This window comes from Hyaena hyaena, unplaced genomic scaffold (assembly GCF_003009895.1).
Source record: "Hyaena hyaena isolate Hyena2069 unplaced genomic scaffold, ASM300989v1 scaffold_91, whole genome shotgun sequence".
Taxonomy (NCBI): domain Eukaryota; kingdom Metazoa; phylum Chordata; class Mammalia; order Carnivora; family Hyaenidae; genus Hyaena; species Hyaena hyaena.
Window position 1 is genome coordinate 2,519,073 of NW_024080725.1, and position 17,210 is coordinate 2,536,282.

The 17,210-nt window shown below is 54.4% G+C and overlaps 1 protein-coding gene across 3 annotated transcripts in view; it reads right to left on the reverse strand.

Annotated features, from left to right (window-relative positions):
- Positions 1 to 1,798: 1,798 nt before the first annotated feature.
- Positions 1,799 to 17,210, reverse strand: part of TFCP2L1 (transcription factor CP2 like 1) — a 54,870-nt gene continuing 39,458 nt past the window's right edge. For 2 of the 3 annotated variants that reach the window (XM_039234908.1, XM_039234906.1), the window contains 7 exons: positions 15,362 to 15,410; positions 15,183 to 15,276; positions 12,958 to 13,048; positions 11,845 to 11,948; positions 9,386 to 9,528; positions 4,725 to 4,776; positions 1,799 to 3,897 (listed from right to left, as the gene is read on the reverse strand). In XM_039234908.1, the coding sequence (XP_039090839.1) occupies positions 3,851 to 3,897; positions 4,725 to 4,776; positions 9,386 to 9,528; positions 11,845 to 11,948; positions 12,958 to 13,048; positions 15,183 to 15,276; positions 15,362 to 15,410 (580 nt within the window). In that variant the 3' untranslated portion in view covers positions 1,799 to 3,850. The remainder of the gene's footprint in view (positions 3,898 to 4,724; positions 4,777 to 9,385; positions 9,529 to 11,844; positions 11,949 to 12,957; positions 13,049 to 15,182; positions 15,277 to 15,361; positions 15,411 to 17,210) is intronic. The other variant, XM_039234909.1, reaches the window with a different exon arrangement.

The following is a 17,210-nucleotide window of genomic DNA, read 5'->3' on the forward strand; positions in this document are numbered from 1 at the left end:
AAAACCTGGTAAACAGGAAAGGGTCTATCACAACCTTGCAAACAGAAAGAAATGCAATGGCCTGAGCATAAGGACTTCAGTTTGAGGCTTCTGGTTCAAGATGGTGGCCTGAGCACTCTTCAAGACCCTCTCCCTCTCCCTTCCCCCTCCTTTGAGCATCTTTAAAAAGTGCAGCTGCCATAAAGAAGCCACAGCCTAGAATCATGGGGAAGAGAGGGAGGGAGGGCCCAGTTCTGGGAGGGGCTGTCCCCCCCCAGACCCAGGTCCCTGCCTCAGAGCTCTTAGGAAAAAGAGTGGACAGGAATCTTTGTGCTTTGACATGAAAAAAATAAACTGGACAGCCAGCTCATCTGAGCTCCAGGGAAGGACAAGCCGCCCAAACCAAGCAGCCGGGACATTTTAGTGCCAAGTTAAGAAGTGTATTTGTTCCCTATCTCTTTGTAAGCTACAAGAGCCTACCAGAACCACTGGAAGAAGGTGAAAGGGGCTCCTGGCTGGCTCAGGTGGCGGAGCGTGGGACTCTTGGTCTCAGGGTCATGAGTTCGAGCCCCGTGTTAGGTGTAGAGATTACTTAAAAATAAAATCCTTAAAAAAAAAAAAAGGTAAAAACAAACAAAAAACAGACAGCAGTGGGGGTTCCTGAAAATGGAAGACTCCACTAACAGCGAACTTAGGGTAATAGATCTTTATTAGACCCTCATTAAAAGAAATAAAAATATGAGCCTATCACACAATTAAATAATTAAATTTGAGGCTGTCATCAAATGGCCCAGGGGAGTGGCATCACTTAGGTCTAGTGACTGGCAGATACCTTGAAATTCTGGAAGTCAGAAGACCAAAGGTCTAGTACTGATTCTGTGTGACCTTGGGCAAATTATTCCCCTTCCTGTGGCTCCCTGTCCTCAAAAAAGGAAGTGACTGGTCCTGACTTTCCTCTAGGACTAATGTGTGCAGTTAGAACATGCACCAAGTAAGGCTGCCGGCTATCAGGGCACGATATGACCCAGTACCGTTGAGAAGGTTAAGGGGGAGACAGTAAGAGAAGAACAGGAAGCCAGTTAAAAAATGCTGGGGTCAAACATGGGCTGGGGAGGGGAGAGGGGGATGGGCGTGAAGGGGAGGGGAGGGGGGCGAGGTCAACAACTCGTGCTGATCAACTGGGTATCCACAGGCAAAAGAGCGATGCTGGACCTCTACCTCGTGTCACGTACAAAAATTAAATTCGAATGAATCAAGGGCCACTACAGAGCCCAAACTATGATAATTCTTAGAAAGAAACATAGGCACAAATCTTCTCGACCTTGGATCACACCATGGTTTTTCAGATATGACACGAGAAGCACAAGCAAGGGTAAGCAGGGATCTTGCACATCATGGAAATGAAAAACCTTGGTGCTGCGAAGGACATCAGAAGAAGGCGAAGACAACCCCCAGCATGGGAGAAAAATTTTACACATCACAGAGTTGATAAAGGACCTGTATCTAGAATAGACCAAGAACTGATGCAACTCAGGAATAAAAAGACCAAAGGATCTAAACAGATACTGCTCCAAAGAAGACACAGAAATGGCCAATAAGCACATAAAAAGATGCTTGACACCATTAGCCATTGGGGAAATGCAAATCAAAACCATAGTGAGATACCACTTCACATCCCTGGAATATTCTCAGCAAAAAGACAGATGATAGCAAGTGTGGGGGAGGATGTGGAGAAACCAGAGCCCTCCTACACTGTTGCTGGCGGGAGGGTAAAATGGTGCCACTGCTTTGGAAAACAATTTGGAAGTTTCTCAAAAAGTTAAACATAGACTTTATGTTTATTCTGTAAGGACCCAGAGATGCCACACGTAGGGATGCACCCAAACGAAATGAAAACATATTCTGTACGCAAAAACCTGTACAAATGTGTTCATAGCAGCATGATTCACAATGGCCAAAAAGTAGTAACCCATGTATTAATCAGCTAACGATCGGATCAACAGAATGTGGTACATGTAGCCAGAGAATGCAATTCTACAGTTATGGAAAGGACGGATGTGTGAATACATGTTTAACATGGATGACCCTAGGAAACATTATGCTAGTTTAAAAAAAAAAAAAAAGCCAGAAACAAAAGGCCACTGTAATCCCACATCCGTGAGATGTCCGGAACGGGTAAATCTCTATGGAAAGTAGATTCGTGGTCGCACAGGATAGGGGAGTTGGGGGGTAAGTGGGAGGGTGACTGCTAAAAGGAACGGGGTTCCTTTTGGGGGTAAGGAAAATGTCCTAAAATTGAATGGGCTGATTCTGAATTTACTAAACCATAGAGCTGTAGGCTCTAACTGGGTGCACCGTATTGCATGTGGATTACATCTCGATAAAGCTGCCACCTGCTCCCGCACCCTCCCCGCAGATGGGAAAGGAATCCGGAGCCCGTTTTCCTCCAGAGGAACACCACCCCTGCCATCCCAACCTAAGTATTAGAGAGTCCCCTTCACCCTTAGAAGGGTCTTGATTTATATTATAAATTCACATCACTGCCCTGTCACTATGTGATATCAGGCAGATGGCTCTACCCCTCTACATGTCATTTTCCCCAACTGTGAAGGCCAGGTCTCCCGGGTTCCGCTCATCTTTGATGCTAGCAGTGTATCTTCCTAAAGCTCCACTCTAGAAGTTGTAAAATCCTGCTGTTGATCACAGGCTTCTCAAATCTTTGGAAGATAAACCTAAGTGAGGAAGGAGTGCAGATCGCTGGGAAACAGACAAAGACTAGTTCCTGAGTTTCCTGGTTACTGATAATCAAATGTCTCCATAATTAAGCCACTAACAAAGCCGATCCAACCACTCCAATGCAGGCAAAATGGCCTAAGCAACCCCTCCACACATGAAAAAAGATAAACATTTCAGTCGAGGCCGCACAGGACAGATGAAGTCCCTAGGAAACTTGGCAAGTATGGCAGTGGTTAACAGAGGTCTAAATGGGACATGGTGAAGTCCATCCAGGAGGGCCCGCTATCATGACTTGTCATGATCATGGTCGACTGATCATACCGGCGAACGTTCATTTCCTAATCCTCCTTATCCATGACTGCTTAGGGTATAAAATCACATAAAAGGAGCTCAAGAAAAATATTGTGTCCTCATCCCTTTCATACTCATGAGAATGGACCCGAAAAGAGTGGTTCTATCCTCTCCTTCTTCCTCCCAAGGGCAGAGACCTAGGTCTCCGGGGCTGGTGCTCCACCAGCATTACCAACGCAGAGACCCTCGCCGGGCACTGCAAAAGCAGGTCCTTAGAAAGGCAGTCAAGGTGAAGGACGCAGAAGGCACAGAATAAATCCCCTTCTTGCCAATCCGTCCAAGAAGCAGAAGGACGGATGCCCACCAGGGTCGCGCAGAAGGGAAACCAACATGAAGGCAGAACGGTGGCAAAGCACCCGCACCCAGTCAGCACTCCCGGTCACGGGGCCGGTCACCAGAAAAGGTGAAGGTCAGGGGGGGGCATGGCCTTCCCTGGAGGCAGGGGGAACGGTCAGAAGGCCCCGAGATATGCAGCGAACTGGCGCCCAACAAGGGAGCGAGGGGTTTCAGAGAAGGTGCCCCTTGCCATATGCCTCTTTAGGACCGCAGCGCTGGGAGAAAAGGACAAGGAACATTCCAAAGCTGGAGGCTGGGAGGAAGGGAGAGAGGAGCCGTTGGCTCTCCGTACACCAGAGACTGCGTCCGCGGGGTTCTGCTGGTTACTAGGCCACATCCCTCCGAGCCGCAGCTTGCCAGGCAGACGGTGGTGCAGTTTCTACATCCAAGGGAGTCCGTGGGGCTGGGAGGGGGAGGGGAGGCCCTACTTCACACACTCTACATCTGCTCAGAGGCCGCATTTCAGGATGATGTGGTAGCCATCGTTGCTCTCAGCTGCAAAGAGAAACACTGGACATTTTACAAGAAGAAAGGGCAAGACACCATGACCTCGGGGGAGGAGGGAGGGCATGACACTGGTGTACCAGCAGGAGCCCCGCGGTGGATACTGGTCCCACACAGAAGACTGCGTAGAGCAAAGCGTGCTAACAAAAACAAGCGTCTGAACACATGCCTTCTGCCTTCGTGATTTCTTGCTGGCAATGAGCCTTACGACCGCAGCCCTAGGCCTGAGGACTGAAGGCTCTAGGCCCGAGAAGGCTTTGAACACAGTGTGGTTCTTGGGGTGTATGGCCCCCAGCTCCCTGCAGGCAGCTGCCAGCTAGAGCCAGAGAACAGGGGGCCAGGGATGGCCCTGTCACAGTCCAGAGTCTATGACCCGGTCACAGGGCTTTCATGCTGATATACTCCGTAGGTTTACCTGCCCCCGGGCCTAAGGAGGGTCTTTCTCCTGCCACACAAGTCCCTTCTCAGACACCTTCCTCAGGTGGAAGCTTCACGTCCCACCCCAGCCCCAGACTCCTGAGCCACCAGACCTATCGGCTCAGCTGCTGTACTCCACACCCGCTCCACTGCAGGCCCTCATTTTACAAAAGCTCAAATGCATCTTCTACGCGACACTGGGGTCGTTCATGGAACGGACTGTGGGGCCGATCTCAATGGTTCTCACACTTCCAGCGCAAGGCTTCACAGGAAGGCTGTGTTCCCGCTTCTCAGACGATGTCCCCAGATAACGTTCCCTCCGGGGACCCGCTCACCCTATTTACCCAGGGAGGCGGGCAGGGGGCACAGCCGGCATACTCCAAGGGGTGAGGGGGCTTTACCTTTCAAGGTACTGAGGATAAAACAAGACTCATCTTGGAAATTCTGCACCATCTGAAAGGCAAAAGAGAGACTGTGTCCCTTCAACAGTGTCTTCCGACAATGAAAAGCCTCAGTGACACCGAGCCAAGCCACCACAGCTGGCGGAAATGACGGTCACTGTGTTTGCACGAAGGCAGAACGGTCCCACTTAACACTTGCTAAGGGAACACGAGGCAAGATAAATGTACAAAATGATTACCATTTTAAGTAACAAAGACTGAACAGAAACAAGCCCGGCAGGGAGGCAAAACGTTCACGTTTAATACAGAACTAAATGTCTGTTTGCTTTCGTTCTGCGTTCTCCTGCTTCCTGGGTTCTCTGATCTCTATAATGGCCACATTACAGGAGCGTGTATGTGTGTAACAGCAACAAACAAAAGATTAAAGTGCTTAAAAAAACACACACTTGGTGGTTAGGAGCCTCCGTGTACCAGCGCCCTGGGAGGACCATATGAACACGGCGCCACCCCCTATGTCTACAAAGGGGCAGGAATGGAGCAGCCAACTCTCTGCAGTTCCCATTGATTAACTACCCAGTGACCTTGGGCAAGTCAACCTTTTTCCTTCTGGCCTCCATGCCCTATCTGCAAAATGGGGCCATTTCCATAATAATAGAACAGAGCCAGGGTGCAGAACATTGGAAAGTGGCACACAGTGCCGGAGGAGTGGAGTACTCATCTATGTGACCGCTTCCTAACACCGTCCCCAGGATCTAACACCTTCCTCCTACGGGCCGGGGTTCTGGATAAACTCCTGCACGTGTGCACTTGAAGCACACCCGAGACTGTCTAGAGCAGCGCTGTTGACAGAGGGGTGCCTGTCCGGCTCCATCGGAGGAGCACAGGACTCTAGATCTCAGGGCCGTGAGATCGTGCCCCATGCTGGGTGTAGAGGTTGCCTATATAAAAACCTAGAAGAAAATGAACTGGAGACAGTGCCTGCATCAGTGAGCGGAAGCATGGACAAACCGTGGCCTGATTAGGCCACGCCATCTGGTGCGCCAGTGGCTTCCAGCAGCATCTCAACCTGCACGAATCTCAAAAATATAAGGGAGGGGCGCCTGGGTGGCTCGGTCTGTTGAGCAGCGGACTATGGCTCAGGTCGTAATTTCACGATTCATGAGTTCGAACCCTGCGTTGGGCTCTGTGCTGACAGCTCAGAGCCTGAGTCTGCTTCGGATTCTGTGTCTCCCTCTCTCTCTGCTCCTCCTCACTTAAACTCTGTCTCTCAACAATAAATAAATAAATGTTAAAAAAAAATTTTTAATTAAAAAAATATATAAAGGGAAATGAAAGAAAGTCACAGAAAAAGATACCATTGTTCAACCTACGTGAAGCTTTAAAATAGACAAAATTAAATAACATATTGAGGACGAACAAAGGAGCAATGAGTACAAAATGCAGACCAGCAGGATGGAGGGATGGATTGGAACAGGAAATGAGCCCACAAAGGGGCTTCGCAGGTCCTGGACACTTTCTCCCTACTCTGTATAAATTCGTTTTACGTACTCCTTGCACACATCTGCCATATTTCACAGTATCAACGGAAAGAATATTAAAAATATACTTAACATACCCACCACACACACACACACACACACACACACACACACACAAGATGGCAAAACCCCTTTCCAAATTAAAAAAATGCAAGCTACATTTTATTGCCTCCTCTGCATTACTGGCCCCCAAATCCTGCAACTCCATCCACCCGTTGACCCCTGCCCCTCCCTGCAGGGCCTAATGATGCGTGAAGTACATTTATTCTATACCACTGGCCCCGGCCCTCTAGGCCTCTCTGCCGCCCAGCCACTTGAGCATGCAAAGCCCTAGGCAGGGCCCACAAGAGCTTAATCAGTAACTCCCTTGTTTAATTAAGTGCCCTTGCACCTCAGGGGCTGCTCTGCGGCTGGGCAGGCTGCCTCTGGCACTCTGGGCAATTAAGAACCTAAGGTTTCCAATTGATTCAGGGTTAAGAGGCAAGGAGACTTCAGGGGAATAAGAATCGCCTACTTAGCTGAGGTTGCTTTTTGGGTTCTGTTCTCTGCTTCACTTGCTTAACTGCCCACCCTGGAGGGCACAGGGCAAGCTGGGGAAGGAACTGCCGGCAGGGACCCGTGAAACCGCAAGGGTTCCGCACATTCTTGGCTTTTGTCTTCCCCAAAGAAATTCATTCTGAAATGCAAAGAAACAAGTTCTCCACGCCACTACAGCAGCCCCCTTGCTCAGGGTGTCTTAACCTCCCTGGCTGTTCTGAAGTTAGTGCTCGGGTCAGGAACTCTGGGCTTCACTTTCTCTATCTGTGAAATGGGGGTACAAAACTAGTTGCATTTAGATTTAAATGTAATGAAATGGAGGGAATTCTGGCTGCAAGCTGCAGATAAATGTACAGCTGGATCGGGGGGAGAGGGGTGATGTGGGGGGGTGCAGCTGGATCTTTGGGTGTGTGTGTGTGTGTGTGTGTGTGTGTGTGTGTGTGTGTGTGATAAAGATTTTTAAGTAATCTCTACACCTAACATGGGGTTTGAACTCACAACCCCCGAGATCAAGAGCTGCATGCTCCACTGACTGAGCCCGCCAGGCGTCCATCTTTGTCGTGTGTTTTAAAAACCCGCACCCACACAATGCTCAGGCACACCACAGATGCTCACACAAAACACTGTCTGGCAGAATCACTTCAAAGCTAATACAGGGGCGCCTGGGTGGCTCAGCTGGTTGAGCGTCCAACTTCGGCTCAGGTCATGATCCCAGGGCTCGTGGGTTCGAGCCCCTGCATCAGGCTCTGTGCAGATGGCTCAGAGCCTGGAGCCCGCTTCAGATTCTGTGTCTCCTCTCTGCTCCTCTCCTGCTTGTGCTCTGTCTCTCAAAAATAAATAAAGACTAAAAAAAAAATTTATTTTTAAAGCTAATATAAGCTCTTCTAGGAAAGGAGTGGGGAAGGTAAGGACCCTTCACGTTTGCCTTCAGTTGGTTTCTAGCTCTGGACTTACACTAACTGTGAATTGCTTTTTAATTCAAAAGGAAGGAAATCGCCACCACCTTGCCAACCTCCAGGACCCAACTCCTATGAGATAGAGGACTCTCATTTAAGAGGCTCGGGCAGGGACGCCTGGGTGGCTCAGTCGGTTAAGCACCTGACTTCAGCTCAGGTCATGATCTCACCTTTTGTGGGTTTGAGCCCCGCGTCAGGCTCTGTGCTAACAGCTCAGAGCCTGGAGCCTATTTCAGATTCTGTCTCCCTCTCTCTCTGACCCTCCCCTGTTCACACTGTCTCTCTCTCTCAGAAATAAATAAAACATTTAAAAAAATTTTTAAAAAAGAGGCTTGGGCAATTGTAGTGACAAATGGCAATAGGATTATTACTCATAATGACAATATATGAAGTGCACAAACCATTAACACATACACTGTATATGCTGTCAGATGTAAAGATCTCTCCATCACTTGCTCCCAGAAGTTACAAGAGCCTAGCACTATCCATTACAACCACCTCCCTTGTCCAGTGTCTGCCGTTGCCTGATACTATTTTCTCATTTTATTCTTACTACAACCTCTTTTTGATAGGCATAATTATCCCCTTTCACAGATGTGTAGACTGAGGCTCAGAGGTTAAGTAAATTTGCCCCGGGTCACTCCATTCCTGGGAGCAAGATCCAGGTGGGGACGCGCATCCAAATCCAAAGCCCACATCTGCTCTCTGCTTTCCCAGCCACCATTCGGGTCCCATATCCCCTCCAGTCCTCTCCAGATGCTCTCGGAGTTCTCACAGAGGGCTCAGGGTCTGCTGGGGGCTCAAGGTGCCCGCTGCTCCCATCAGCCCAGCTGTGTTGCTAAAGGCCTCATTTCAGGGGAAGCAGAGTAGCCTGCTGGCCACAAGTGTGGGCTCTGCAGCCAGACACCAGGGCTCCCCACCCCCCTGGCTCCACCCCTTACCAGCTGTGAGACCTGGGGCAGCTACTCAGCCCCTCTGTGCCTCTAGTTTCCTATCTGTGAAATGGGCTCATTTTACCCACTTCACGGGCATTTAGAGCAGTAAGTGGTAGATAAATACTGGCACTCCTCACCATCATTATCAAGAGGAGGGGCCAGGAAAGAAGAGGCCTGAAAGCCTCTGTCCTATGGTGTGCAGGAATGCCTGACCATCCCTGAGAAGCAGTTTAATCACTAACCCCGTCTTCAGGCGTGAGGAGGCTCAGGTCAGCAGGTGCCCTCTGCCAGCAGCTGCTTGGGCCGCGTACAGGTCTGCGCAGCCTTGGGCAAAGCCGGGAAGGCTGCAGCACCTTCCCCGTTCGGCAGAGGGGCGCTCTGTTCGAGGGCAGCCTGCATCCTCTCCATCATCCACCCCAAGACCACCGACCACCCCCTCCTGACTTCCTCCAGTCCTGACTGTAGGCGTCCTGGAGGCAGGGGTACGGTCTGGGCCTGGCCGGGAATGGGGTATGGAGCTGGTACAGGGTAGCTACTCAGAGCCTCCAACACCTCCCCCCCCCCCAGACACAGTTAAGGGCATGCGGCCCGCAGATGAAAGTCAGCTGCCATCCCTGGATGGAAGTCACCCCCAAGCCCCAGGGGGCCCTCCCTGCAGCCCAAAGCCCCAGGGCACGGGCGGGGGCGGCGCTCACCTCATTGCTCACCACCACGTGGATGCCCGTGGGGCCCTGCCTGTACACGCGGTGGATGTGCTGGGGGGAGATGCTGTACAGGTTGGCAATCTTCTCCACCAGCTCCAAGGTGGTCAGCTCCTCCAGGAAGATCGCATGGTACACTGCAGGGTGAGAGACAGCGCGTTCTAGAGACCACACACCTGCTTCCCAAGGAGCCGGCCTACCCTGTGCCTGGCCCCGCCAGCCACTCACGCCTGGACCAACTGCCCCCCTTCCCGGGTGGGAACGGCGCAAAGCCCCGGCACGGCCCAGTGACAGGGAAACGCAGCCATGCATCCTCATTCCCGGGCCAGCCTCTCCTTAGGAGGCCTTGTTTAAGGTGTAGGTCTCCTGTACCCACCCCCCACCCAGGGACTGATGGGGTGGAGGCTGGTGGGGAACGGCTGGCCGAACCCAGTACTTTAACAAGCCTCCAGTGCTTCTGACAAACCGCCACACGTGCACCCTTGTAGGAGAGAGGAGAACCCCTGCGTCCCCTTTCCTTTCCTTTCTGTTGTACAAAGGGGTCACGGGATGGCTTTGGGCGAGAGGACAGTGGCATTTCAGGGCAACTGCCACTTGCCAGCACGAATCTAGTCCTTGCCCTTCCCTGCAGCATAAGAATGACTCTACCCCAGCACTGACTGTGCCCACAAAGGGAAGCAGGGCACTGGGAACATCACCAGCCCACTGGAAGATGGCAGTGACCCCGAGGCCGGAAGGAAATGCTTCCTTATTCGAAACCCAAACCTGCCAGGTAGGAGCTAACTGTGGGTGCCCTGCAGTGCACTACCCTCCTCGGGGGCAGGAGAGGGGGCTCCAGTGCCTCGAAGGCACAGCACAACCAGATTAGACTAGAGGTTCTCAAGCTCCCACATCCACTGAGGAACCCTTGGTTCCAAAAAGGCTAATCAGAGGCCCCGTTACTTCAAAAGCGTGCGTGCACATGCGCACACACACATTGCTCCCCCTGAAGGGTGCCAGGGCCCACGGGTCCCAGCCGTGCGACACATTCGCTCTCCCAGGGTGTCGGAGGGCTGAACCTGCTGTCCGGCGCTGTGCGGAGGGCGCGGCCACCGCATGCTGCCCCTTCCGGTGCCAACACGGGGTCAGGGTGCCAGGCCTCCTTTCCGGGCATCCGCTTTGTAACACGGTCCTAATGCACCTGTGTTTCTTTTCTATGTTTCCAGGCTCCATTTTGTCTGAGTTCGCTCAGCTGACAAATCTGCTGTGACCTTCCACCGCTGGCCCTGCCTGCCCCCCGCTGAGTGTAGCGCCCCCAGAGTGCATGGAGCAGCCAACAGGACACTCCTCCGAACGCCTCCCAAGCCGCCTCTCATCCGGGGTCTGGAGGGGCAGCTCAGGGAAACACGAGGCTCTAGCGTAGGCAATCCCAGGTTCCGATCCCAACCCAGCCACGCGAGGAGCAACCCCTCGAACAAGCTCCATGTGTCTCCAAGCCTCAGAGCACGTGCGGCTCAAACCCGTCCTTCGCAGGCTGACAGCTGCCTTTGCAGCTGCAGACATTCTCCAGAAACGAACAGGCACCAGCTCCCAGGGTCGGGCTGCTTGCGTCCTGGCTCACCTCTACAATACTGTCGTCTAGGGGTGACGCTCTGTGCGCCTCAGTGTCCCCCACAGCGAAACACGGTTCCCAACAGTTCCGACTAGGAGAAGCAAAGTGGTGAGCGCATGGAAAGCCCTTGGGACAGTGACGCAGAGATCCGAAGGGACCTGCAGAGGCACGGAGCACAGACTCCATGGCCCGTCAGACCCTGAGCGCTCGCAGCTGATCAGAAGCAAGGGCTTCCCTTCACACACATCGTCCTGCTGAGTCTGCACACCTTTGGGGGTAGTGTCGCCGTCTCCATCTCATACAAGCGGAAGCTGAGGCCCAGGCCCTGGGAGGCTGCCCAAGCCCACAGGGCCAGCACCAGTAATATAGGCTCAGCTGACCTCAGCAGTGTCCTCTCACCAGACGGCCAACCAGAAAGAGTCGCGTGCCCCCGAGGTGCTCCTCAGCCCTGCTGCAGCCACCAAACCACACGGGAAGGGCTCAGCCAGCTGGGGGAAACCACAGGAGGATGCGCTGCAGGAATACAGCCACTGAGTGTCACCTGTTACCAGCCTGGGAGCCAGGAGGCCTGACGCCCGATACCACGAGAGGCTAAGCAGCTCTGGGGGTCACACTCCTCTCTCTGAACCTGTTCCCCAGGTAGGAAATGAGCCGGAACCCATGTCCTGGGGGGATGACTTCCACCCTACACATTTCGACTGCGGGAGGAAGTGTAACAAAAACTCATCCCGCACAAAGCCGGAGGGAGATGGGTCAGTGGAAACGTTCTCAGCAAGAGGGCTCACACCACTGCTGCAACTTCCTGTTACTTTGCCGACCCCTTTAAGCGGCCCTGGGCTGGGGAGGGGTCCCCACAACTCACCGCACAGACTGCTGTCCCCACCCCCATCCCGCTTCTGCTGCAAAGGTGCTCGGTTCTGCTCCAGCTCCTGGCAGACGTATATCGTCATCTTTGGCCTCACATTCCTGGCAGAAGCAGAGGAAATAAATAGCAGGGATAGGGGACAGGGAGGAGGACCGAGCTCGGTTGTTCCAGAATGTTCCGGCATACAGGGCGGAACTAGCAGAGGGAAGGATCTGGGGAGAAGAAAGGAGGCTGCAGGGACGCAGATGGACTTCTGGGCCTCAACGGCTGCACGCAGACTTGCAGGAGGCAGGAAGTCCTATGGCATCCCATGAGGCACTTGCCCGGGACACAAGCCGCAAGACACAGGGCATTTTTCAGGGTGATGACGAGAGCAAACACTTTCTATGGCTTACTCTGCACTGGGAATCATTTTCAGAACTTCACGCGCCTCCCTCCTTCCTTCCTCAGAGCTGGAACCTCACTTCACAGAGGAGGAAACTGAGGCTCACAGGAATCAAGGCTTAAACCTCATTGTAAAAAACTCATCAGAGGCAGCTCGAGTCTGAGGTTCACACCCAGGCTCTCTCCCTCACTCGGAAACTGTGCTGCTCATGCGTGAAAGTTAAATGAAATTTAAAAGTCACTCGCTCGGTTGCATTAGGCAGAGACCAGGGCTGGGGCTGCTGTGAACAGCACACCCCCGACCATGTCCACCCCGGCACGTAGCTCCCTCCACCCCGGCCCCGCTCTCCAGTCCGCCCAGAGCTGAGAACGGTGGCATGAGGCCAAGTAGCCAGTCCACATCTCCCTCTGGGAGGCCAGGCTGGAAGCCCAGGACATGCAAGGGGCTGTGCACCCAGGGAGAGGCTGAGGGGCTGAGATCCAGAGCCAAGGCTCCTGGGGGAAAAAACAAAAGAATAAAAGCAAAAAAACAGAAACAAAACAAAACAAAAAAAGGAGAGAAGGGGGAGGGGCCTCTGGGCAAGGTGAGCTCAGCCCCCACCCACTATGGCCCTGATCCCCTCTCCTCTGGCACCTGTCCCCAGAGGAGCCCTGTCCCCACCAGCCAGAGCACATGGTGGCATGCAAGTGGCCACACCGCACCTGCAGCTTGAAAGGGACACGCACCGGCCTTTGATGGCATTGAAGAGCCGGATCCCATCTGCGGGGCCGCAGATCTGGACCAAATCATCACGAGACATCTTCAGCAAGTCAGCACCTGGGCAGGCAAACGGGGCCGCTCGTCAGTGGGACACACAGAACCCCGCCCAGGCACCTGTGGGTGCACCGGGGCACCGTGGGCAGGGGCGCAGGGAAGAGTCAGCCTCCTCCGGGAGAGAGAAACAGCAAAAAGCTAAGCATCAGAAAATCACAGCACAGGAGAGGAGTGGTACTCTCAAAACTCAGTAGACAGCCAGGCGTTAACGAGAGCAGACAGGTCCTCACAGCCAGTGCCCGCCTGCCGCTCCTTCTGCACCGTACTCGGGCACATAACGGAAGTATGCGTACCCTGGCACGGGACACCAATGAAAGTGCGCTTGCCTGAATACAAAAGGGCACAGCTCACCGGATGCGGCCCTTCTGAAGGCATCCACGCTCCGGGCACACGGAGCGAGAGACAGAACATCCCCACCCCCCACAGGCCCCACGTGCCAGCCTGCTGCTGCCCCCACCTCTGGGCGACCGCTGTCCTGATTTCTCACATGCGTGAGTTTTGCGTGCTTCCCTGAAGCTTACGGAAGTGGAACTGAATGGGATGTGCTCTCCCAGGCCTGCCCTTTCCCTCCAAGTTCTATTTAAGGGCTCATTTGTGCTGTCTGTGGTTATCCATCACTCACGCCGCTTACTAGACATTCTTGGTTGTGTGAATACACCACATCCACGTGTCCGCTCCGCTGACAGGCGCTGCGCGTGCTCCCGCTTGGAAGCCATTATGAATAAGGTCTATGGACATCATTGTCTGAAGATAGAGTCTCCTCCTCAAAGCCCACGGAGCCCCTACAGCCTTGTGCCTAGGTAGACTGTCCGAGGCACAAGTATGCTGCGAGCCTTCTGCTGAAAACCGGCCACAGCCACCTGGCAGGGAGTGACAATATCCGCTCCCTTTTTCCTGCCAGTGAAGGTACAGTTTCCGTAGGCGCAGCAGCTCACCCGACACAGAGAACAGCCCAAACCCCTCCACTGTGCTATTGGGCCCCTCAGTACCCCGCCGACCCCACCTCCTTCCGCCCCTCGGCCCCAATCACACAGGTGCTCTGCTCTGTGGCCACACCAGTCAGGTACCCCCTCCCTACGTTGTGGCCTCTGTACTTTTGCCCCACTTAGAAATTTCACTGTCCCCATTCCCACTCGGCTCCCTCCCTCCTGCCCCTGCCCCACCCGGGGCCACAACCCCCTCAGAGCTGCCCATCACAGAAGGGCCACACTGCACGGAGACACGCGGCTCACACGGCTGCGCTGGCTCGATGCTGCAAGGGCCCGAGGGCAGGCTCCCTGTCCGACCATCCTCGTACCCACCACCCAGCACAAAGGGGGCTCTTACGGAAGCTGGGCCGAAAGACGACCACATGCAGTGTTCCTTCCAGGGCCACAGATGCCGCTTGGGGGCCACGCCTCTAGCTGTGGCCCAAACGCCCCACCCCTACCCCCAGCTCTCTGGACTGACTCCACCTGGCAGCAGGGTCCGCAGTTCAGTCTACTCTTAGCCCCCACAGCCCTGTTGCTGGACCTCCAACAGCCCCGTCCGCGAGGGCTTCAACAACCTACTCCCCTGCGGTTTAGCCACCGTCTCACAGGTCACGGCTCTGGAGACGGTGTGACAGAGGAGCAGCACTACCGGGAAGGCTTGCTGAGCATGCAGCGGGCTGGCCACGGGGGCCCTTCCCAGGTAGACCGGAGCCCCGCCCAGGGGACACAGATGGTGCACCCTGAAAGCCACACTGACTGGAAATTCCCAAGGGCATAACGTCCTGTCTTATCAGGTGGCTCAGGGTCGGCAAATGTGAGTGACCAACACAATGCTGGGTCCCCGGGACAAAACCACAGTCCTTCAGGCACAGCGGCAGAGTCCTGAAAGGTAACTGGCTTTGGTAAATGGGTCTAGGATCCATGTGGGTCTTAAAAACACAGGGGCGCCTGGGTGGCTCCATCAGTAAGGTGTCCCACTTCGGCTCAGGTCATGATCTCGCCGTCTGTGGGTTGGAGCCCCGCGTTGGGCTCTGTGGCGACAGCTCAGGGCCTGGATACTGCTTCCGATCCTGTGTCTCCCTCTCTCTCTGACCATCCCCTGCTCCCGCCCTGTCTCTCAAAGACACACAAACGTGAAGAAAATAACAAAACACGGAGATGCTCACCAGAGAAGCTGGCGAAGAGCCGGCAGAACTGGGAGAACCTGTTGCGGCGCAGCCACTGCTGGGCGTCCTGGATGGAGGCCGACGGGGCCAGGTGCTGCGGGCAGAGAGGAGGGCCGACAATGACCGCGCAGGGCCTACCCAGGGACACGCCGCCAGACAGCCCGGCTGCACACACTTACGTCACTGCCTAAGGGCAGGGGCTCCACTGGGTGGGTCGGAGAGCTGTTCCTGCAAAGGAAGAGAGCAGGTGACGGGGCGTACAGATGACTTCGGGGACACGGGAAGGTCCCCCCGGCTCCTGACAGGGGCTCCCACCTCCCCTCGGTGCAGCGCTTGCTGGAAGTACCGCAGGGCCTCCAGAACCTCCCAGGTCGGAGAAATGTAGGCAGGAGCCGCCTGTGCATCCCTCAACATCCCTGACTAACCACTCAGGGCTGGCGCAACGTTCTGGATGGCAACCCGGCCCGGCCAGCGAGAACCCCACCACCCCCAGCTCGGAGCCCATCTGCATCTGATTCCCTCCCACGCCGTCTCCACCCCAGCCTCGGCCCCAGGAGGGGCAGCCGCCCAAGGAGCGCCAGACACCACTCTGCACGGCCTCTTGGTGCCTGTACGGCCTCTTGGTGCCTGTACGGCAGCAGCCCAAGGAGGCAGAAGAGGGCTGGGGGCTCCCTGGGGAGGCGTCCTGCCGTGAATGACAGCCAACCTGTGGCGTCCATCCACAGGGAAAACAGCCTCACGGTCGGAGGCACACCAATCCCCCTCGAGGGCTCACCATGGAGAAGGCATCGACCCATATATCTGGATTTTTAAGTTGAGAGAAAAATACACTTTTTTTTAAAGTTTATTTATTTTGAGAGAGAGCATGAGCAGGGGAGGGGTTAGAGAGAGAAAGGGACAGAGAGAGAGAGGGAGAGAGAGAATCCCAAGCAGGCTCCACAGTCAGCGCAGGGCCAAACGTAGGACTCAATCTCACAACCCATGAGATCATGACCTGAGCTGAAACCAAGAGTCGGATCCTTAAGAGACTGAGACCCTCATGCACCCCGAGAGATATACATTTTAAAATGAGCCTCCTAGGGGTGCCTGGGTGGCTCAATGGGTTAAGCATCCAACATCAGCTCAGGACATGATCTTGCGGTTCTCAAGGTCGAGCCCCGCATCGGGCTCTGTGCTGATAGCTCAGAGCCTGGAGCCTGCTTAGGTTCTATCTCCCTCTCTCTCTTCCCCTCCCCCATTCGCACGGTCTCTCTCTCTCTCTCTCTCAAAAATAAACATTAAAAAAAAATTTTTAAGTGATAAAATGGTAAGTTTCATGTTGTGTGTACCTTGCTACAATAACAAGAAAGAAAAGGCCCTTTCAGGGATGACCCTCAGACCAGTCGAAGTCACAGCTGCACTCCATCACTGTCTTTGAGGCCCTGGCACCTCACACATGCCCCCGACCCTGCATGGAATCCTGACTCCCTTGCTAGCAGGGAAAGCAAGGCTGAGGGAGGTGAGGAGCTGACCCCCAAAAGGTGGGATTTAACACTTGGTCCACCTGAATCTGAACATGACGTCTTTTCTGTGGCCACAGACCGTGTGAAATCAAGTTCAAGGGCACTCCTATGTGCCAAGCACCAGCTCTGAGGAGCCTCCAGGCCCCGCGCCCACCCGCTGACCCTGCCTGGTGTCCTCCTGCTCCCCGCTGCCCCCAGGAACAGGACCGGGCTGTGTGCAGCCATCACAGGGGTGCTGTGGGCCCTTCCTGTGCCACACAGAGCCTGGCAAAGGTCGCACTGACGCCCGCCAGCCCCTGCACGACCGTCACCTTGCAGTCAGTGTGGCCCGTGCACTTGCCGAGCTGGGGGACCAGTAACGCGGCCGCTTCTGGGTCACAAGCCCTGAAACCTGGGCAGGCAACATCCTGAGCTGACCGGTGCCACCCAAAGAATGTGCATGAGGGTCACAGAAAGAATCAAGAAGGCCCCGCAGCCACCGCAGCCACCGGGACCACCGTCTGTCTAGGGGCCATTCTGCCCTGCA